The 23,753-nt window shown below is 42.2% G+C and overlaps 1 protein-coding gene across 7 annotated transcripts in view; it reads left to right on the top strand.

Moving 5' to 3' along the window:
* FILIP1 (filamin A interacting protein 1) overlaps window positions 1–23,753 on the top strand; it is an 80,269-nt gene that overhangs the window by 19,857 nt on the left and 36,659 nt on the right. For 5 of the 7 annotated variants that reach the window (XM_083730039.1, XM_083730037.1, XM_083730034.1 and 2 more), the window contains one exon: window positions 19,573–19,851. In XM_083730039.1, coding sequence (XP_083586165.1) covers window positions 19,579–19,851 — 273 coding nt within the window. In that variant the 5' untranslated portion in view covers window positions 19,573–19,578. Of the gene's footprint in view, window positions 1–5,291; window positions 5,350–19,572; window positions 19,852–23,753 lie in introns of all 7 variants that reach the window. The other 2 variants (XM_083730038.1, XM_083730035.1) reach the window with 1 other exon arrangement.

The following is a 23,753-nucleotide window of genomic DNA, read 5'->3' as shown; positions in this document are numbered from 1 at the left end:
TTCATGACATCTGAAATCAGGTACCTGAGGTTGCCTCCTTCACTTTACCTAATGGTAGGGCCATTAGTTGTGTATAGTCCCAGATACAGAAATTGAATACGTATAATTTCTAATGAGCTAAGCGCCTTACAGTGTTCATCTTGATAAATATCAGAATTGTGAAACAGCTATTCATCTGTGTTTAACAGGTGTTGAGGCACAATAATATGACCCATTGCAACCCACCCTGGGACCTGCTGTTGAAGGGTGGGCATTGGGTAATAAATGTGATGACGACGACAGGCATTGTCATGGTTCAGCCTGTGTGTGGCTGGCTCCCTCCATGTCCACACTGCACTGAGAGTCACTACAACACAGTCCCTTTTGGGTAAAATGTGATGGCATTCCCTGGGACGACTGAGATGTGCCTTTCAAATTTTATTTTGTTTATTTTTGTATTTTTTGCTGTTGTGTGCCTCCCTCCATCCCCACCCCACCCCCTGTCCTGGTACTGGGCACACCTTGGGTATTTCAGCCATTTTGTCAATGGCTTATATCTCCAATCTTGGCACAATGTGATTGCATGAATGTTCTGTGAGGCAGGTATCGGGTGATGAAAAAGCATAGAAAGAAAAGCTTCAGAACTGGACAATTGGAGACCAGGCAATGTCTTATTTAAAAGTGGATCCAAATAATGGCAGGAAGTCAAAGGTCTGAAGTGGTTCCCCTTGGTTTCCTGTTGCTGCAGGTTTCTATTATCCAGTGGTGTCTGCTGTAGTCAGACAACACCAAGAGCCATGCTAGAAATCTTTCAGAAGCACAGCAGCTGCTATTTCATGTGCCAGGAAAGCAACTCCAAATATCTACTGCTCTGTGGTGGCAAGAGGATTGAAACTTGGGATTTTTGGGACTTCTAAACCACATGGCCATATTTCCCATATTTCCCCCATTTCCCTGCCACAAGTGACATTGACTGCTTTAACTGGTTTGCTTCGCAGCACAGCGGGAGCAACAATAATTCTTGTTCATGTTGTTTCATATCCTGAAGAGCAAAAGCTTATGGAGAAAGTGTTTTGGCTCTGCAAAGGTATGTGTGTGAGAGAAAAATTGGTTTGATTCCTCTTTTCTTTCTGTCAGTCTCATTCTGCTATGTCAGGTCTCTGACGTAGAAAGAGGCCTGATACTTCATACTTGAGGATGAGAGACCATAACAACACAGGCTGAAGTGGCTACAGAGACATGCAGTGATAAATAGCAGCAATTAATAATATATAATTAAGTAACACCCACACCCCATTTGTTAAGCAAACTAAGAAAAACTTACGACTTGTGGAAAACAGTTTTGGAAATAATTTTTGGTGAAAATAGTGAACTGAAGAGTTTCTAGGCAAGATAACTTTATCAAGAGCCACATGCATATCACATGTATGTGTTAATTGATGGAACACAGGTTCCACCATAATGTTTAATGAATTAAAACAACAACTTCATTTGTGAGGCAGACATATCCTTAGACCAATCTGGAGTCTTAGGATGGCAGACAAACCCAATATTGACCTTTTCATACCTTCCAACATATCTCTGATGAAAATAGGGACGTCCCATTCCATAATGATAATTTTACTATTTATGCCCCACACATCTTACTGGGTTGTCCCAGCCACTCTGGGCAGCTTCCAACATATATAATAACATAATTAAACATTTTTTTAAAAAACCTTCCCTGTATAAAATTGCCTTCAGTTGGCTCTGGGGTCAGATAACTCCATACCCTCCAACATTTTCCCAATGAAAATAGGGACACCCTGAGGAAAATTGGGACATTCTGGGATCAAATCAGAAACCAGGACAACTTCTCTAAATCAGGGACATCTCTGGAAAATAGGGACACTTGGAGGGTCTGTCTTATTGCCAGATTCTATCACAAGATATATATTTGGCATAAACAGCAATGGTGTTGCAGAAAACAAAACATAATGTCATGGTAGCTGTGACTGATGCCTGAATCTTTTCACCAAAATGCACAGAATAAAAAGGTTAAGTTAGTCTCCCTTCTAGTTCATTTTGCACAGGGGTAAACTTAATGAAAAGCAGGGCCTATGGATCCACTGAACAAGACTGCAGAGTGCCAGAGAGTGAGTAAAATATCATTACATCATCATGGTATTTTTGGCCAGCTCACATCCCCATGGAACCTGCTTGTTTGTATTGGGGGCCTTTACGTAAATGTCTGTGACAGGTTTTAATTAATGCATTATTATTTTTTGTGTGACCCTGTGCATTATTCTCGGTGTGTACAAAATACGCTGCATCCTTTATACTGTGAAGAAAAGGAATTTGGGGTTTCCTTATCACTTCTGTTCTTATACTGACTTGCCTTTGTAAGACTGTGTGTTGCTTCTTCTCTTCACTAGAGGATGTGGGGAAATGGAGGAGGGAAGGAAGAGAATATTCCTCAAAATTACCTTCGTAGGTGGAAAAGAGGACCACCCACTTCTTAAAATATCTCTGCGCCTCTGGGCAAGCTGTTATGAAGTTTCAGAAGTGCAGCTGCAATGGGTGGGGCGTGTAAGAAAATGTCACTGCATTAGTACAAATCCTTGCGTGTACCTAAATGGGGGTTTTTTAGATCACGGCCTGGCTTAGCCCATCACAATCCCCTTATAACCACTCTGACCATTTGCCCATCTAGGCTAGTGTTGTCTGCTCTGATAGTGGTTTGGCATGATCTTAGGCAGTGCTTTTCCTCATCACCTGCTATTCGGTCCTTTTATCTGAAGATGCTTGGGGTTGAACCAATGCCTTTCTGCTTGCTCCACTACTGTGCTGTCTCTCCCCTGCCCTCAAATGCAAGCCAATGTCTCTGGCATCATTGGTCCTTGCATCAATGGCAACTGCCCCACCGAGTATGCTGGACTCCAGCTCCCATCAGTCCCAGCCAGCACAGCCCGTGATCAAGGATAATGGGAGTTGTAGTCCCACATTTGGAGGGCCATAGGTTGCCCCTGCCCTGGACACAATCTTATTTTTCTGCTATTGATGAAATCATCATAATCAAGTTTGATCAGCTGAGTTTGAGGTTTACATTTTATCAAAATTTTAATAAAAAGCATATGGCAAGATATGTAACAGCCATTGTATGATCTCAGAGGTATCTGAAACATAATGGCCAAAACTGAACTATGGTGAGATGGAAAATATGGGTTGTATCCAACTAAGTTCTAATCGGACTAGACCCTCTGTAATGAATGGACCTAAGTTAGTCATGCCAATTAATTTCAATGGATCTACTCTGAGTAGGCTTAGCATTGGCTATAACCCAATGCATTAAAAACAAACAAACTACAGTTCCTTACCATTTATCCTTGAACATAGTACTGACAAATATTTTTTATACTTATATTCCCATATCCAAAGAAGTTTCTGTGGAGCATTGTGCCAAGTTAAAATTGCTCTGAGATCAGATTTTGCACTATTGCCATTGCTGTTCAATCAGAATATCTATGTACTCTCTGGAGTGCTCACATGGTGGTATAGAACAGTACTTCTGGGATGTATTTCAGAGATGTATATGTTTTCTTTTAAAGTATGATGTGCTTTCCCCCCTGGTTCTTACATTGTTAAGCATGCCCAGAACACGCACAACGTATAGTCAAAACAAAAAAAAATCCTTCCAGTAGCACCTTAAAGACCAACTAAGTTAGTTCTTGGTATGAGCTTTCGTGTGCATGCACACTTCTTCAGATACAAAGAAGTGTATCTGAAGAAGTGTGCATGCACACGAAAGCTCATACCAAGAACTAACTTAGTTGGTCTTTAAGGTGCTACTGGAAGGAATTTTTTTTGTTTTGACTATGGCAGACCAACACGGCTACCTATCTGTAACGCACAACGTATGTTAACAACAGTGTTCCCACTCCAGACACAGTTTCGCACAATAATGCAAGCTTGAAACAATGCCTAGGGGTGGTTGTGCCATTTTCTTTGCAAACTCTAATGTGCTAAAGAGCGCTGCACTAGATGTGTTTGGTAATATATCCAGATGTACATTCATATACAGCCTGTGTCAGGCAAAGGAATTTGCAAACAAAACCAGTCTCTGCCTTTGTATCTCCCTTCCTCAGAATTATGACAGTGAGATCCCTTCCTGGAAACAGTGAACATTTAAATATCTAGTTCAATAGACAGAGAGCAAGATAAGAGACCCAAGTTCAGTTTGTAAGGGTTATGAAGTCCGTTACTCAGAGTACTTTCCCAAATGAAAAGAATGCACAACTCAGTGGGAATTGCAACAAGGAGATACAGATAGGATTGGGTTCCAAAAGGCATATTTTGCATTTACTGTACCGCATCTGCCCAAAGTGGTTTTCAAAATATCTTTCTTTCATTTAGCATACCTCACAAGCATAGACACCAATAGCATAGGTCCTCTAATGAACTGGTAACTAGTTAAGGAACAGGAAGCTGGGAATATGAATAAATGGAAAGTTTTCACAGTGGAGTAAGGTATGCACTGGGGTCCTTGAAAGATCTATATTTGGATTGGTGCCCTGGAGTCTGGAGTGAGCAGTGAGGTAGTCAGGTTTGTGGATACTAATGTATTTATGATGGTAAAATCCAAAGCAAACTGCAAAGAACTCCGGGGGGGGGGGTGTCTCTGCAAACTATGGAATTTGATCTTTGCCAATTCCAGTATGAATCAACCTGATCTGTATCTCCTAGTCCAGCAGGTTAGACTTCTGCTCTCCATCAATTTTCATACTTCCTGAATGCTCCAATGTATTTCTTGGCTTTAAAAAAATGAATCAAAATTTATATTTGGAGAGAAAGTAACACACACACACATGCAAAATTTAAATATGTAGATTTCCTTTATCACCTCTTAGTAATTGAGGCTGCAGTCCTATGTTCCCTGGAGAAGTATCCCAAAAGCCATAGGATATCCCCAAACCATTGGCCCAACTGACCAAGGGCCAAAAGGGGGGGGGGAGGTTCTGGAGGTGTGCTGGTGAGACTAGGCAGCCCATGTACTAGCCACTCAGCCAGATATATGTCAGCATCCTTCAGGGGCCAAGATTCCAGCTGGCTAGCCCCCAGCTGGATCATGCCCTTCCAGCCATGATGAACCCCCAACCTCTGGTGCGATGTAAATCAGCAACTCAGACTTCAAAAGACTGAGCACGCTATATCAGCAGAGCATACTGCACAAACAGAACAGGCATGAGGCTTGTGGAAACATACTAACAAGCTACGGATTTATTAAGCATAAATCAGGACAAAAGAAACATGTCGTCTCACTTTCTTCTCCTCAGAAAGACAGTCAAAAGCAAAGGCTATACACACAACGGAAGTTCCCAGCAAGCTGTGCTGGTATGTAAACAGACATGTGACATGCAACAGTTCCATGTCTGCAACTAAAGGTGGAATGGAATTTTCCAACAATATATTGCTTTTGAAGCTTTATAGGGGATAATGGGGAGGAGGGACCAAGGCAGCATACAGCCCCCACACTACCTTGCAAAGGAATCTGCTGGACTGCAGATTCTGAAGTGGACAGTCATCCTCTTTAGCCTAGCTAAAGGAAACTGCTAGGCCTAAAAGGCTCCCTTTTAAAAAATAATAGCCCATCCCAAGACAGTGGGGCCTGCTTCCGAGTAAACATGCATGGGACAGCATTGTGGGATAGCAACTCCAGCTGCTGGTGGTGTGGGTCTAAGACCAAGGCTTGTAACAAAGGACTCAAATTCCAGGGAGTGGGGAGGGAAACTGTTAGCCCCTTGTGGTTAAAAATGGCGAAGAATTTTGTGACACCCTAAAGACCAGCAAACGGATTTTACATGTACTACAGTTCTAAGTCAAATCTTCCTGTTGATTAGTTCACCACTGTCAACTTTGTCCAGTCTTTAGACTGCCACACAACTGTTGTTTTTATTTAGAAACAGAGGGTCCTGGAAGTAGAGAAGTTGGCTTTTAAATAAATTATGCCTCGATTTTGTTCCTTATGAGGTTAGATATCAAGCAGACTCTGAAAAGCAAAACATATTACAAAACCACCCAGGAGTTCATTCCCTAGATACTCACATTATCCATCTCCTGTACTGTCTCTTTTAAACCATCACATTCAGCTGAAGGCTGATTTTGAGTTATACCTTTAAAGTAATATATGGACTTGGCGGGGGGGGGGGGGAATGGTGTCTTTTATGAAAGATAGCACCGTTTTATTCTGTAACTGGTCGTGCAGGATTGAAGTTTCCTGCTTAAACGTTCCAAAATGAAAATTTTTATTTCATTATCTGTGAAATGTTCTGCTTTCATCCGCGGCCAATATCTTCCCCTTTCTTACAGTGTTGCAAGCCTTCTGGTTTCAGTAAAACTTGAGTTTGGCTTGGATTTTACCATGGCTCTCTCTCTCCCCCACCCCTCCGCTTTTCAATTACCCTTCAACACAGACTTTTTTGAGCGTGCTCTTAGATTACATGTTGATTGTGTTGACTGTAAATGTCAAGTTGTTTTTCAGCTCTTTCCTAGCACTATACAGCTTTCCCCAGCCCCTCCTCTTTCCTTTCCTTTCCTTTTTTGTTTTGTTTTGTTGCAAGGTTGCACAAACAATTCATTTAGAAAGGACATGGGGGAAATGTGTCTTGTGCTATTATAACTGCTACTACCCTGGGTGGCTATCCATTATCCCCAGGGCTATTACTTAAATGGTGACTTCATTTGATATGACCCTGCCACTGTTAAGCAAAATAGCATTCTCTAGAGGTGAACAAACAGTGCAGGTCCTGTTAGCCAGTGAAGAGACAGCTGGCACTGAGTTAGCGATTGGAGTCAATGGACTTGACTCTCGTTATGCTTCCAGGCAGAATGTCTGGAGCCAGTCACCATCCAAGAAAGTTAATCTTGAGGGCTTGTGTACATTCATTTTTAGCGCTGCTGTTATTGTACCAAGCATGGTTTGGTAGCATTAGTGAGACAACTGTTCAGACAAAATGGAGACAGAAGGCTGCCAAAGGGGCTTGCCTTGTTCTTCTCCAGGAAATGCCCGCTCACACTAGAGGTGGGCACAGCCCTGAAGGGGTGAACGGCACCTCCTTAATTTTTAAAAAAAAACCAAGGAGGGGAAGCCACTTCATGCACTAGAACAGAGAGGCCTCTTGGGGAGAATGCATGCTTTTCCCCTATTAACACTCATCTCTCATTGCATGTTAATGTATATTGTGTATCACGGTGTTATATAGGAGCCTAGGATGTTGCCTTTGGTCCATCTAGCTCAGTATTGTTTACCGTGACTGGAACATGTGCAGATTAGGGCAACCAAGATGACAAAAGGGTCTGGAAACCAAGCCCTATGAGGAACAGTTGAGGGAGCTGGGTGTGTTGAGGAAGAGGTGATTTGATAGACTTCTTCAAATATCTGAAGAGCCATCACATGGAAGATGGAACCAGCTTATTTTTTGCTTCTCCAGAGGTTAAGACCTGAACCAATGGATTCAAATGACAAAAAAGGAGCTTCTAAATACAGTGGTACCTCGGGTTACATACGCTTCAGGTTACAGACTCCGCTAACCCAGAAATAGTACCTCGGGTTAAGAACTTTGATTCAGGATGAGAACAGAAATTGGGCGGCAGTGGCGTGGTAGCAGTGGGAGGACCCATTAGCTAAAGTGGTGTCTCAGGTTAAGAACAATTTCAGGTTAAGAACGGACCTCCAGAACGAATTAAGTACGTAACCAGAGGTACTACTGTATTAGGGATAACTTTCTGGTGGTAAGAGCTGCTCAACAGTGGAATGGGCTGCCTCCAAAAGTTGGTTGACTCTTCTTCATCGGAGGTTTCTGAGCAGAGGTTGGATGGCCATCTGTCAGGGATTCTTTTGGTATGATTCCTGCAACGCAGAAAGTTGGACTAGATGACCCTTAGAATCCTTTCCAAGCCTACAATTCTACTATTCTATGAGCAGCAGTAGCTCCCCAGGGTTTCAGAAAGTGTTGCTGAATCCAAGGCTGCATACATGTTATACTTAAAGCACATTTAAAGTGCATCCACCAAACAACCCAAAGAACCATAGCTCAAATCCCCACAGAGCTACAGTTCCCTGTTACATAGGGATTAGTCTGTTTTTCCAGAATCTGCCTTGCAATTCATAAGTTCACTGGAGGCAAGGTTGCTTGGACTGGATATTCATACAAAATGTGGCTTGGATGTTCATACAGATGTTTGCAGAAGACTCAGCTCATGCCAGAATCAGCATGGTGGTGAAGTCCTCTTCTGTGAATTAAAATGACCCCATGTTGCAGAAAACATAGTGGATTAGTCACATTCCAAGGAACAGCAATTGTGCCCCCGGGGATGCCTGTCTCATACTCATTTGCCTCTTCAGACCAAAAGCACTTCCTACCAGCATGATAAGGCAACCAGCTTTATCAATATCTAGCAAATTGGGGATCTTTAAAGAACATTCCTATCTGAGCAGATAGGGATCCCTTCTTTCACTGACACACTTGACAATTGCTTCAAAAGTAAAGGTAGCTGTGCTGGCCCATAAGGAAAATTCCAAAATCCATATCAGGGAAATACCAAATCTCAGTTTTGCAGTTAGTAATTAACAATATACCCGAAAGGGTTTGCTTCCAGCTACCTTCCTCCTTTGTTGTTGTTGTTTAGTCGTGTCCAACTCTTCGTGACCCCATGGACCAGAGCACGCCAGGCACTCCATTCTTCCACTGCCTCCTGCAGTTTGGTCAAAATCTTCCTCCTTAGCTGAGCCCAAATTCATGATATTTCACCTTGGCCCCCAGGCTCAGTTGACCTAGGTGATATGAAAGCTCTGTTTATAGTGGTTGCTGAGTGATCACTGTTTCAACACATGCCGATTATCACAATGGTTGCAGGTAGAATTTGAGAATGCATCCATAATTTACCTTATGTCAGCCTTCCCCAGTCTGTTGCCCTCAGAATGTTTTGGGGTTGTATTCAAAGTAGCACCATGGAGATTGTTTCATCTGGCAAGTATTTCTGTTTCCAGATAGGATGAGATCTCCCCTCTCCTCCCCACAACCCATGCTCTTCTGGGGGTTCTCCCGAACCCCTGGAACAGATTTGGGGAGGATGCAGAGGGTGTGTAGGGGGAGAAGAGGGGGTAATGTCCCATTACTGCAGCGTGACTCATTGTGCAGGCTTCTGCTAGTGCAGCAAGTTAATCAAATATGGCCCATTGACTACAACTCCCATGATCCTTGACCATTGGCCATGCTGGCTGGGACCAATGGGAGTTGTAGCCCAAGGCCTCTGAAGGACAGTAGGTAGGGGAAGGCTGCCCAGCGTTCCAGCTTTGGAGCCTTTGGGGTACATTTCATTTGTACAATTGTACAATTAATTGACTTCAGGCACACATCAGTAAAATACTGCATTGCATGAGCTCAGGAAAGCTGTAATTAGTTGAGCTGGTAAGAGATGAGCGAGTCTTGAATTTTAAAATATAGACTTTGATAAGCTGCATCACATATGTGCAATAGGTGACCAGATGGAAAAGGAAAAATGTAAAAACTGAGCGTGTGCCAAGGTTTGAACATAGTCCAGAAATTTGCATTGACATTACTCTTCCAACAATATATGGACATTTGAAACCACAAAATCTGTGAAGGGACTCAAAAAGAGGGAACCTCATAGGATTTCTTGCTCTCCTGGTAGTTTAATAAATAAAGCAGTTACAAATATAACATCTAATAAACTATGGCTCCAGGAATGGACCGATTTTGAGGACCAGTTTCTTTAAGAAGACATTCATACAGAACCATTATGTCAAAATGTGATTAGCACTGATTAGCGTGTTAATCTATTTCAATGTGTCCTAAGAAGGGCTGGAACTCTGCAGCAACTGAATGGCTGAGTTATGAATTAAGAATTCTCTGGCTCACGTCTCACTTCTGCCATGACCTCAGTAAATGGCTTGAGACAAATCACTGTTTCTTATGCTATGTAAACATTCCTAACTTAAAAACCAGTGAGATTGTTCTTTTATCGCTGCATTTCAAACCACATTTTCAGGTTGTTGTAAGGTATTATGTATAGTGTTACAAAGGTTGTACACTACTCCCAACCTCTGCCAAGAGGTGTCAAAATTCAAGTGGGGTTCCAGTCGCTCACCCAGAATTGTTTTTCTGTTGGGAAATCAAGGCACAGCAGAGGCTAGTGTCTTTTAAGAAATATGGTATATTGTACACATATTTACACCTGGGTCTACTTTGGAGTTCAGAGCATGGCATCTCAAGAGGGGCTTGTTCCCCCAGCATTCTAGCCCTGGATTCTTGAGGCATCCTGACCGCCATATCTGATTCTGCCCCAGCCTGCCAAACTGGTTCCGGCCTCCACAGCAGCTCATGAAGTCCTGCCTACTTCCTTTTATCTTCCCCAAAACCCCTGCTCCAAGCAACTCCTCCCCATCTGTCTTCTCGCCTCCTTTATCCAGACCTCTGTTTTTTAAAAGGACAGCATTTCTTTCTGTGCGACACCCTCTCCATCACCCAGGCAACCTCTTCCTCTCACCTGCAGAGCCTCCTGCCTGGTTGATGGTTTCTATTGATGGCTTAATGACTTGTTTCCATAACCTTTTCTAAAGGACTTCTGTCTCAGGTCCTCACCCTGGCTTGGAAGAGAAGCTTAGCCTGTATTTTTTACTGGCTTGGCATCTTCCCTTCAATACTCCAAATATTAACTAAATTCTAACATTTATTATTTTCTAACATTCACTAACCCTAGCAGTTATGGGGAAACTCTGTTACCCCAGATCTGTAACAATAAGCTTAGTTTCATCCTCACATCTGCAGTATGCAGATAATACTGATGTGTTCCCAGGTTTACTGAGGGATATGCTTGGAACTCTGCTATAGAAATGATAATTTAAGAAGTAATGTTATGCGATTGGAAATCTGGCTCTCGTTTAGCCATTTCAGTAAGAGCTGTGTGCTGTCGAGAATTTGGCTCTAAAAGTGTTATTCCCACTTCCTGCTTTTTTATCTGTTATACAGAATGCTGATACATTTGTGGTTTGCTTGGGTGTGCTAATAGGGCATATGGTTTTGTAACAACACCATCCACTTTGTAGCAGGTTCCACTAATGCTTTTCATAATTTAGGAATATAATTAGTTCTGATAAAACATTATTTTTTAAAAAACAACCAAAAAAAGAAGACCAAACCATATGCCAGGGAATGAAAGAAACATAGCCTTGTTTATAAGATTGAAAACAAACTACATGGTGTACATGGTGCCTGGATCATTGTGTTGTGTAATGTTTCTTCATTATTTTCTTGCCTGGAAGCCAGTTTTGTTTTATCTTTGTTGGTAGCTGATTCATTTCTGAGTACCGTTCGAAGTGCTAGTTCTTATCTTCAAAGCTCCTCATGGTCTACACTAGACTATCTGATGAACTGCCTTCTCCAGTATATACTCTAGCCCGCCTGGTCTGATGAACATCAGAAGGCCTGTTCTGGGTCTGCCCATAGACTGAAGGACATGCTTGGTGATGGCACCTATGCTGAGGAATGTCCCTTCCTAGGCTGACCCCTATGACTTTGTCAGGAGCAGGTCAGCAATAAACCACATGGAGTAAGTGAAGTTAACTCTTTATTAGACGAAACAAAGTATGCTCAGGAGTGCCTGGCCTAAAGAGCACAGGAGCTCTTCTTGGTAGGTCCTGCCCCTATGAAGCAATTGTGGAGACAGAAGGTCTCCACAGTTTTCCACCCCTGCCTAAGTCTCCTCCTCCCCCAGGTCCTTACCAAGCAATCTGAAACTATGCTACCATTCCTGTCTTTGCTCCTCTCTCTTCATACCTCTCCTAGTCCTGGGAGACCAAGGGTTGTAGCAAGAGGGCGAGACACCATGGCTTCTTCACCAGCCTGATTCATCTCTGCCTCTGGGCTTCCCTCCTCTCCTGCTTCTGTTTCTGGACTTCTCTCTGCCACAGACTCTCCCTGCTCACCAAGCCCTATTACTGCCTCAGCTTCTGATGCACCCCCCCCCCCACAATTTGACCTCTGACTATTCATCATCATCCCACCAGCAATCTGCCCAGGCTCTGAGCCTTCTTACCTTGGGGGTTCCCCCATTGCTGTCTCCCACCAATCACAGAATCACAGAATGGTCGAGTTGGAAAGGACCACAAGGATAATCTAGTCCAACCTCCTGCAGGGCAGGACTCAAACCCACAACCAGGAAATTAAGAAGAGTCTCATGCTGTACTATTCTTTTGCATCCACCCAGCCCATGACAGACTTCTTCACTATAAGAGGCCAGATATCTCATGAAGTCTAGCAATGTTCACTAAAGGCCGACTCAAAGACACGTGGCTTTGCCCTTGTGTTGGTTTGTATTACTACAGCTTTTCACATAAGGAATTATTTGTGGAAAGTGCCCTGCATGAATTCAGTCCTTCTCAGTAACCTGACCACTGACTGCAGTAGCTAGGAAATAAAAGTTTGTGTCATGTACACTGAGACTTATCACAAGTTTTCTCTAGAAGGTAGGATGTTCTCGTTGTATGATTGGTATCTATTTGACAGTGTGGGCTCACCCACACTTCTGCTAGACACAGGTCCTAGCAGTTTTCCACTTGCTCTGCTGCTCCCCCCAGAAAACCTGCTCTTTAGTGCTAAATTGGAACAAATAGCAATCCGCATAAAACCCAATTACTGTTTGTTCCAATTCATCATTAAAGATTGGGTTCTGCTGGGGGAAAGTGGTGGGGCAAACAGGTATGGATAAGCCCTATGTCAGGCCTCAAATCCACTGTGGATCCTGAACCCAGAACCTGGCAGACTACTGGAAAGGATTTAGCCATGAGTTTGACCAAACTGTGGGAAGACAGGAGTGCCTGGCGTGCTCTGATCCATGGGGTGACGAAGAGTCGGACATGACTAAACAACCAAACAACAATGCTATTACCAGCCTCTGACCTAAATAAAAACATGAGAAGAGCCTGTTGCATCAGGTCAACGTCCCATCTGGTCCAGCATCCTGATCTCATGTCTTTGCCTCTGTCTTACCCTTCTCAGCTTAAACAAGTGCTGGTGTAATACTCTATGTATCAGTTCTCACAGAGGAATACAGTTATTGCCTGTGGAAGCAGATGGGTCTCTGCAAGAGGTGTTGAACATTACCTTACTGGGGTTGGAGAATTAGAATTAAGTTTCTGCACAAAGTGTGGCAATGATATAATATTTTGATGGGGAAGTTGACAGATAGGGCAGTGGAGCCAGAAATTAGAGCCAACAGCTGTGTATATTCCCAGCATGTTGTGCTGACCACATAAGGTGACATCAGCAAGTTCTTGCCATATTGAACCAAGACAAGACATTACTGTGGGAAGAGTAATGACCATTAAAAGCTGTGTGAGAGTACAGTGAACAAATGCATGGTACACTTGGATGACAGTACAGAGTCAGATTCCTACTGACAATAGAAAAAATGGCAAAAGTTTCCTAATACTGAGGATTAGCCATTTCAAGAGCAAAGGAAGCCTTTTGTAGGCAAGCTAATCTATCTGGTAACTTGCCAGATACATTCCTGCTGAAGTTGTCATCCTTCTTTGCTGACGATGAAGCAAATTTTGGAGCAAAATACAGTTTGTTCATATTAAGCTAAACTTCAGGAGCCGTGCTCACAGATGAATGTGATGACATAAAGGAGGAGAGAAAAAGTAAGAAACATCTTACATATACAGAGCTACCTTAAAATGGCTTTCCTGTTGTTCTGCTCCATGCCTCTTTAGTAGAGTGTGGAAACTTGAATTGTCAGGATAGCCCTAACCATGTCTGTCATTCATTCCTGCGTCAGTGACCAAATGGTTGTCAGTTAAGCTGATTGCATGTGACTTGAACATTCCTTGCCAGGCAGGAATTGTGCTTTTCAGTGGGTACCATGCTGCCATGATACTGTAAGACCCAGCCTGGAAAATGTTGGACTAAGACCTGAGAGTCCAGGGTTCATTCCCTGGGTAACTGTGGACAAGTCACAGTCTCTCAGCCTAACCTACCTCATAGGGTTATTGTGAGGATAAAATGGGGAGGAGGAGAATCACAAGCTCTTGGTGGAAAGATGGGATATACAGTGGTACCTCGGGTTAAGAACTTAATTCATTCTGGAGGTCCGTTCTTAACCTGAAACTGTTCTTAACCTGAGGTACCACTTAGCTAATGGGGCCTTGCACCACCACCGCATGATTTCTGTTCTCATCCTGAGGTAAAGTTCTTAACCCAAGGTACTATTTCTGGGATAGTGGAGTCTGTAACCTGAAGTGTCTGTAAGCCGAGGTACCACTGTAAATGTAACAATCAGTGCTATTTTTCTAGAGAAAGAGGTGCCGGGACTCATCATGAACATCTCCCTTGTTCCCTTATAATGGCAACAGTGCTCACTTGAGAGTTGCTAGAACTGAATTTCAGAGAGCTTCAGCTGGAAAAAAAAAAGCCCTGGTAACAATAAAATTTAAAAAATAAGACTTCAGCCTCTGTTGATCTGTAGGAAAAATGTGCTACCACTGGTGAATTGGTACAGATTTTTTCATCTGATCAATTTCATCTGAAATCAATTTCAGCTATGGACACTTCAACTTCTCTCATATGAACATATTTGCATTCTATTAAAGCAGTAGAATTGGTAGCTATTTCGATGTCAATGGAAACAGGAGATGGGAACAAGGGGTTATTACTTACATCACTGTTAGGTTAAGCCAATTCATAGAAATGAGGTGCTAGTCAAAGCCAGCTTGTCTGACATGTGCCTCTCCGGTGGCTTCCTATCTATATGTAATTCCGACCAGCCTCTTTATCTGATTCTACAAGTATTACTGATGCCACAGCATTATCTGATTTGGCCTGTTTTCCCAAGAGCTCTGATGAGTATATCTTACACTAGATGAAAGAAAACAAGATTAGGTTGATCCTCTTCTGACATCCTCCGTGTCAGCAAATTCCATGGAAATATTTCTTTCTGATCTCTGCAAAACCAATGTAGAAGTCATGTAATTAAAAGCACACATGTTGATAATTATTGAAAATTGAAGCACTGTTTCCCAGAACAACAAAGGTTTAAGTAAATAACCAGAACACTCATGCACCTACCACATAAAATGAGACAAAAATTCACTGCCTTGAAGAGTTACGCAATATTTTCTTCATACTGTTGAAAACAATGTAAACACTAACCTTTTAATTTTAAATTTTCCCCTTTACTTTTATCATCTTGGGTGTACGATATATATCTAATTTTACATATGAGAGTGGCTTTTGGTGGTTTGTGCATATTGTATGCAAAAGGATGCTGAGGTAGTGTAGTGTTGGTAAAATTATTATTGCCAGGCTCATTCAGTCATGAATTTGCAGCATTTACCAAATGAGATGCTTTAAAGCAATGTAGTTATTTGGCTGCTTAAAAAAAAGTGTGGACTGCTTACTGTTAATAATGCTGGTTGGGTATATATTTTGTTCTGGAACAACTTTTATTAGCCACATCAATGAAGAAACCAGGTTTTGTTTGTCCTGTTCTGTTTTCATGCTTGGAACACCATGAAATCAGTGTTCTTGTAATATTTCCCCTCGCCCCCTTTTTGCATCTAATCTCTCCTGGTTCCACTTTACTGGAATTCTGCACAGATTTCCTTGTGGGGGGATGAAGAATTTGAAGCAGTGCAAGTCAAAAATCCATTCTGTGTGCCAAACCAGCAAATTCCATTTGTTTATTTCTCATACTTCTTTCATTTCACTCGTATGCAAATATCTAAAATAGCAAGTTTGCTATGTTGATTTCCCTCTCATCTTTTGTTACCAAGTTAGCACAATCTACCATAATTTTTGAACTCTCAATTAAATAATGTGGAACAGAGATGGGAAGATTTCAGGCTTGTAGGATCTAATTTGCTTTTCTACTAGGAACCCTGTGGTACATGTATTTAGGAGAGTGTGTGTACTTAACACATGACTCTAAAACATGATTATGAGAGGTGAAAACTTTCCCAGAGAAGCAGTCAAGCATCATACTATTGTGTGCCTAAACAGGTTGTTCACATCACACTGATGGTTTATTTGGGACAATCAATAGAGCATCCATTTATAACAAAACAAAACAAAAAGAATCATAAGTCATATGTTGGCTAATATGGTGCAGCATAAACATAAAATCACAGGTGCATTTAAACTCACAACTTAACACATTTATACTCCCAGCCTAAAGAAATCAGAGATGCTAATCTCCAATATAAATAAAGCAGTGGAATTATGAAATTCCTAGAAAACAGAGAAAGATCGCAAAGTGCAGTCTCCTGTGCTTGGAGAGGCTCTTGAAGCTTTTGATTATGATATGCATGTGAAACAGCATGCATGGAAGTGCAAAAGTATTTGCCTGAGTATGTGCGAACCAGAGAAAAGTCAGGTCAAGCGTTCTCCCATTACACCCCAGATACCACTGTTCAGAGCCAGGTGCACTCTAGTGGCTCTGGAGAGTGGACCTCCTCGTAGGATTAAGAGACAGGCTGCCTCTGAGCACATGCTCAGTTCAGGAATTGGGCCCAGTTACAAAGTGAAGCTCAGAGACATTCCTTACATAAACCCACTCCTGGTTTTATCCCCAAGCTTTTTTGTGTTAGAGCATTCATTCTGTTGTAGTCCACGGAATAAAGCTATTGGTCATGTTGGGCGCGTGTGGTGCCCATAACAATTTATCCTGTTTGCAAATGTGACATCAGGCCCAAGCTAGTTGGCAATCTTTGTACTAGGAGATCCTGCTCAGCCTTCCCCCAAGAACTGCTCACCAATAAAAATGTACTGCTCATCAATAAAAAGCATGTTCTACAATCATTAAGTAATTGGCCGACCCACCCTTAAACTATGTGAAATCTCCAAATAGGTTATTATGTGATGTTCATGTCACTTACTGATGGGGTGGAGTGAGATCCCACAAAACATCTGGGTCACCATGAGAGCCAAGTACTTTTTCCTGAAAAGGAAGTAGACTGAAATGCTCATGACCTATTACAGTTCAGTAGCAAATTGAATTGGCCTGAAAGGAAACATTGGCCAATGTTTATTTTTCCACCACAATCCTGAGACACCAAGTGTTTCCTAAACCCCACAGGTATTGTTCACGTTCATAATAGATATTTATTTTTAGAGTGGGGGCACAGATCTTCTAAGAGAGAAAAATGCCACTGGTTGAGTGAGGATATTCTGCTTAGGTATTCAAGAGCCTAGGAGCCAGTGGGTTGGATTTCAGTGGGACCAACTTAGTCTGAACCCATAAACCTTCATATGATCATTTCCCTAATGGAAATAAGGCTACTAAGAAGAACTCTGTGCTTGATTTTTCTCCTTCAACTGGGGCAAATAAAATGGTGAAGCAGCTACAGAGCTTAAGGATGGCAATGGAGAAGGAACCAGGGTATTGGAAACTACAATAGTACATAGTAAGCTGCCTTATCGCAAGTTAGACCTTGGTCCATGCAGGCTATCTCAGTATTGTGTATAATAAATGGCCACAAACTAGTTTCAGGTGAGGTCTTTTTTAGCTGCCTCTGGAGATGCAGGGTGGGGATTGATCCAGAACCTTCTGCATGCAAAGCATTTGTTCTGCCACTGAGTTAAAGCCCTTCCAGCAATAATGCTTCACAGTTGCATGGCACATACTGAGAGCTCAAAGTGCTACGCACATGCTTTATATCCGTAATCCTTATTCAAACAGCTCTGTTAGGAAAGACAACAGCATTAGCCTTGTATTGCAGATGTGAGGCTCAGGATGGAGAAAGAGTGGTTTTCTGTGGCTCACAGCTACTTCTACCAGGGAAAGCTTACTGAATTCATTGAAACTACAGCACTGTGATAATGATGGAAATTTGAGAAGTAATAAGACCTATGTTTAGGAGACAAGCATAGCACTGTCTAACTGCAAGCCCTTCTCTGCTGTGTTGTTGTTTAGTCATTTAGTCGTGTCCGACTCTTCATGACCCCATGGACCAGAGCGCGCTAGGCACTCCTGTCTTCCACTGCCTCCCGCAGTTTGGTCAGACTCATGTTTGTAGCTTCAAGAACACTGTCCAACCATCTTGTCCTCTGTCATCCCCTTCCCCTTGTGCCCTCAATCTTTCCCAACATCAGGGTCTTTTCCAGGGAGTCTTCTCTTCTCATGAGGTGGCCAAAGTATTGGAGCCTCAGCTTCATGATCTGTCCTTCCAGTGAGCATCCAGGGCTGATTTCCTTCAGAATGGATGTCTGATCTTCTTGCAGTCCATGGGATTCTCAAGAGTCTCCTCCAGCACCATAATTCAAAAGCATCAATTCTTCGGCGATCAGCCTTCTTTATGGTCCAGCTCTCACTTCCATACATCACATCTCTGCTCTGTAGTTTCCCCCAAACAGATTTGTTAAAGTGCCTTAGGATTTACAATGTCACTATTAATCTGGCCTTATTAAATTCCTCATGGAGACTAGATGGTCAGTTGCACCAAACCATGTTGTCCTGTGTATGGTTGACAAGTCAGATAAGATTGCAAGCATCAAACTGAACATTAAATTCAGAGGAAGAGGTTATTAAGAAAAGATCAAAATAATATTATTTTCACTATGCATTTGCATGTTTTTGGTCTTAATAATCACTGTAATTAGATTAAGTGCCTAATTAATATTACAGAGGGTTTTTTTTCCCCTTGCGAAAAACGTTGCAAGAACAGAGACAGAAGAGGATAACATGGTGAGATTTTAAGCCACAGAGGATAATGGTCTTTACTGATTAGTTCAAGAGAGGAGCTTCTACATCTTACAATAGTTTAGGAGAGTCTGAGAGGTGCAGTTGGAGAGAAACTGGTAATGATTAGGTGGATGAAAGCCTTTTCTGAGGGCAGGAAAGCTACATAGGAAAATGGAAATTATGAAGGGAGGGAAAGAGAGAAGTATGAAATTGTGACAAATGTTGCATGTGAGAATGAAAGCCAGAAATTGAATATATTTGTATGGACAAAAATATTAAATATTCTGCAGTGGGAAACTTGGGGGGAAGCTACAGTTCTGTATGGTCTTGCCAAGTCCTTTTAGTGACTAAGGAACTTGTTGAAGAGCTAAGCATTTTAATTGTTGCCAAAACTGAATATGGCCCTGTTATTGGAGGCTGCAATCTGGTACCAACTTACCTGGGAGGAAGTTACACCAAACTTAATGGGGCTTACATCTGAGGAGACTTAGGACTGCAGCAATAGTTTTGCCATCTTCCTCCTTCACTTTTAAAATGGTTGCCTCTCATAAAGTTTGGCAAAGTTCTGTTTCATTGTGTATGGCTGGCTGACAACTGCAGTGAACCTGCCTGGATACTTAAATGAGATATCAAAGTACTTTCTGCAGAATTTCATCGAAAAAGGTGTTGTTTATAATTATTATGAAAGTATCTTACTTAAAAAAAAAAAAAAGAATAATACATTGTTACTGGTTTGGAAGTTCCTGTGCAGATGGCGTAAAAATAAACAAATATTTTCCCACATGATTTCAAATTTTCAAATAAAACTAAAAGCCCTAGCATTCAATTTTATTTTATTTTTGGTTTTGTTTTATCCAGGTCAGGATGAGATCCCGAAATCAAGGTGGAGAAAGCTCATCCAACGGGCATTTCTCCAAGTCAAAGACCATTATAAGCAACACAGAAAACCAAAACCTTCCGGAAGATGCAAAGAAAAAGAACAAATCTAACCGGAAAGAAGATGAAGGCTCAGGCTCAAGCAACGTCAAGCAGCACAGCAGACTGCCAGGTCCTAGTGAGCGGAAAAGCAAGAAATCAATAGATCTTTCTAAAGAGGATCTGATTCGTCTCCTTAGTATAATGGAAGGAGAACTGCAGGTATATCAGAAATTCTCTGCCCCACTATTTTTTTGAAATATTTTTTACTTCTATGCTATAGAAAACATTTTTGCCTTGACATATATAACACAGAGTTCATGTGTACATGTGCCATATAACCCAACCATTTTGAAGACATATGTCTGGGCTCCTTTGGTAGGAAGGCCTTATAAAAAATTAATAATGAATGAATGAATGAATGATCTTAGGGAGAACACTTGGACTCTCCTTCAAAGGCTTAAAGTCCCAGTTGACTTGGAAGAAAGGAGAAGCTGAGTCTCCTCTCTGAGGTCAAGAAAGATTGAAGGCCAAACTACATCCCTGTGATCTCTGTAAAGGAAATGAGAGCCCAGTTAGTCAGCATCTAAGTCTGTATGACTCCATCTGTCTCATAACAGCATCCAAAAATCACTAATTAGGAAAGAAAGAAAAAATCCCATTGTACAAGACAGCATCACACAAACAGAACAGGGAAGCCTTTTGCCAGAAAATACACAGAAACATATAATACTTCTCCGCCCAACAAAAGCAGTACTGAAACTCAGCACCTATTATACCAGCATTTGTTGATATTCTCAGGGGGAAGGAGCTATTGAAATGAATAGAGTGAATGATCCACAGGGTGGTTGTGTGTCTGTTTTAAAGAAACTATTGCCCCCCCAAACCTCCCCCCCCATGATGACTCCATGATGTCAAATCAATGGATAGAGTGGCCCAGATGATAATAAGCAAAAGGTGAAGAGTCTGGCAGGACTGTCCAGCTATTGCAGTGACCTGATACAGTGGTACCTCGGGTTACAAACTTAATTCGTTCCGGAGGTCTGTTCTTAACCTGAAACCATTCTTAACCTGAGGTACCAGTTTAGCTAATGGGGCCTCCTGCTGCCACTGCACCACCAGCAAGCAATTTCTGTTCTCATCCTGAGGTAAAGTTCTTAACCGAGGTACTACTTCCAGGTTAGCGGAGTCTGTAACCCGAAGTGTTTATAACCCGAAGCGTTTGTAACCCAAGGTACCACTGTACATTGTAGCATGTTATATATGCTTTTCTTTTCCTTTGCTGTATGCAGTCAACTCCTTGCTCGGTGTTTTGAATTATGGAGCTTTAACCATAGTCTTTTCTCTCTGGGTCTTCCTATACGAAGAGCCAACGGCTGACTAGCCCTGTAGCTGTTTTTAGTGTTACACTAATGCCAGGCATCTGCAAACAAATCTTTATACATTTTGCGGTGATGAAACAGGGAGGGGCTAGCTTTGCTATCAGAGTTTATCCTGTTGTGGAAGAAGGCAGCTGGATTTTTATAACGTGGTTGAAAAATTCACTGAAATGTTTGACAGACTGGGTGAGGGGAGGTAGGAGGCAGGAAGAAGCACCACCTGACCAAAATAGATAAGGAAAGGACCTTTCGAACACATGAGGCACGAGATAGGAGAGGAACCTCCTGCTAACAACACAAGTGCCACCCAGATACCTCTTCGGATATCATAGGGCTCCAATTCCCATCAGCCCCAGCCAACACAACCAATAGCAGTCCAGCAGCATCTGGTTGAACTAGCTACTTCATTCCCCTTCCAAAATAAACGAAACCAGGCTAATCGACAGCAGGGATTTTTCTTTGCTAGCAGCTACAAATGGAAGGATAGTTTTGCATTAAACAGCCATCATGTCACAACAGAAGCACTTGCTAGGGCAATGCACACGATGTGACTGATTTAGTCATAAGCAGGGGTGCCTGGTTAGGGGGGTAGGGGACAGCCCCCCAAATATTTTAAATGAAGTGGCCAGGCCTCTTCAAAGTTCTGTGGTGGTTTCTCGCAGCCCTACCTGGTAATGCCAGCGATTTAACGCTATTCCATTGGCCTATGGCCCTTTCCTACGGTATAATCGCTATGCCATAGTGGAGCGCCTCTGCTCTGTGAGGGAATGCGTGTCTGTGTGTGTGCTCAGAATAAAGGAAATCTGACACAATAATGCCATTCATCACATACCTCTGTGTTCTTGCATTGCCTATCAATAGTTATCAATAGATTATCAATAGGCTGGGATCTCTTGGTCTTCTTTTCAGGTGCAGGCCACACGGCTTTCGCAAAATATATGCCTTCTTAATGAGAACAAATGCAAAACAGCCAACTTGGAAAGGATTTGCCTTTCTAGTTTTGTGTGTATCTGGTTTAAAGGCTCCACCTGTTGGCCAGCTCAAATGGAACAAGTGCTGCACATCAAAGTACTGCTGTTCCTGTCTTTTGCTCAGTAGGCATTTAACTTGATTTTCTTTTCTTTTTTTAATAACAATTGACATCTTTAAAAATTCCATTAGATTCTTGCCAAACAAGTGTGTCGTTGGGCATATTCCCATCAGATATCAACACTTTGCAAAGAACTTTGCAAATTAAATATGTGGCAATAAAAAATGAGGGACAATTTGCATTCTTAGTTATGATACTGCCACCAAAATTATGTGGGAACTAAATTAAGTCCAAAACCCATTTTACTGACGCATCTGTTTACCACAAAATAGATACTTGTGCTGCTCTTCTTAAGTGATCAGTCAGGGCTTTACAATAGCTCAAGCATAGGAAACCTGTAAGCCTCTGGATGTTCTTGAACTCCCAATTCCTGTCAGCCCCAACTAGCATGGGCAATAATCCGGAATAATGGGACCTGTAAATTAACAACATCTGGAGGACCACAATTTGCCATTCCTGCTGTAGATGAAACTAGGCCTGGATGGTGTGGAGGGGTGAGATTTTACAAAGGGGAAGGCTCCCCCACTGAGAAGGCTCTCTCACATGACACCACAATGCGAGCAGCAAGCCTCAGCCAGAGGTTGTAGAGCCAAGAAAGCACAGCCAGTTTTATGGGGAGCTAGGCCTTGAAGTGGGCTTCACTACGCTATGACTTGTGAACGTTCCTTGCACATATAAACAGTGGAATAACTCAGTTGGCAGAGCATGAGACTCTTAATATCAGGGTCATGGGTTTGAGCCCCACGTTGGGCAAAAGAGTTCTGTGTTGCAGGGGGTCGAGCTAGATGACCCTCGCGGTCTCTTCCAACTCTACAATTCTATGTTTCAAAATACAACAGGCCCAATCCTTTCGTGGTTACTACTTTTTTGCAACTCAGTATGACCTCTTGGTACTTGTACACTATTTGTGTCTTCTACTCTGGTATCTGTATCCAAGCAAGACATGGACCACCCAAAGCTTGCCTTTTTCCCTGTCTCCTGTGTGTGTTTATTCAGTGATTCATTTAGGTAACACTGGCTTGGATCCAAGGAAGCATTTGAGAGAGTGGATGGCGCTTTCACTTGCGCAAAGGGGTGCTGGTCTTGGATTTCTGCTGTTTCCTCCATACAGCTGCAGCCCCCAGGCCACATCAAATGCTATTCTGGAGTATGCCCCTGACTCTCAAGAGAAGCTTCTTTTTCGGGTGGCGAGGAGGGGATGAGGCTGCAGGAAAGCCTCTTTCCATGAGCAGAGCAGAACTCACAGTTCCCAGGCTCTACACCTCTCTGTGAGAAATTTGATTCTTAATCTAAGGGCAAAGCTAGATTAGATGTAATCAGTTTGACAAGGCATGTCTGTGATTTTTGGTTAGCAAAAATGTAAGCAGGGATGGTGACTGTCAATTTCAGTTTCTCTCAGTTTCTCAGCCTTAAGTTCCTTTATCCACCTCTTTTTATTTTAATATCTTTATGAAAATTCACCAGCGTTTTAGTGCAAATTTCTCCTTATAAACACACTTGCATTCAGTTTCCTCTAATACAAAAATGCATTGCAAAAAATGTGTATCTTATTTTCAGTAATACGTGATTTTTTAAAAATGCATTCTTTACCCCCAGTACATGCTTTTCTGAACATGACTTGGCTGCAGAAATGTATTGCAAAATTCAGAGATGTA

The sequence above is a fragment of the Podarcis gaigeae genome (assembly GCF_964106915.1).
Source record: "Podarcis gaigeae genome assembly, chromosome: 3".
Classification (NCBI taxonomy): Eukaryota; Metazoa; Chordata; class Lepidosauria; order Squamata; family Lacertidae; genus Podarcis; species Podarcis gaigeae.
Note: the sequence above shows the minus strand (reverse complement) of the source record. Positions and strands in the feature narration are given on the sequence as shown.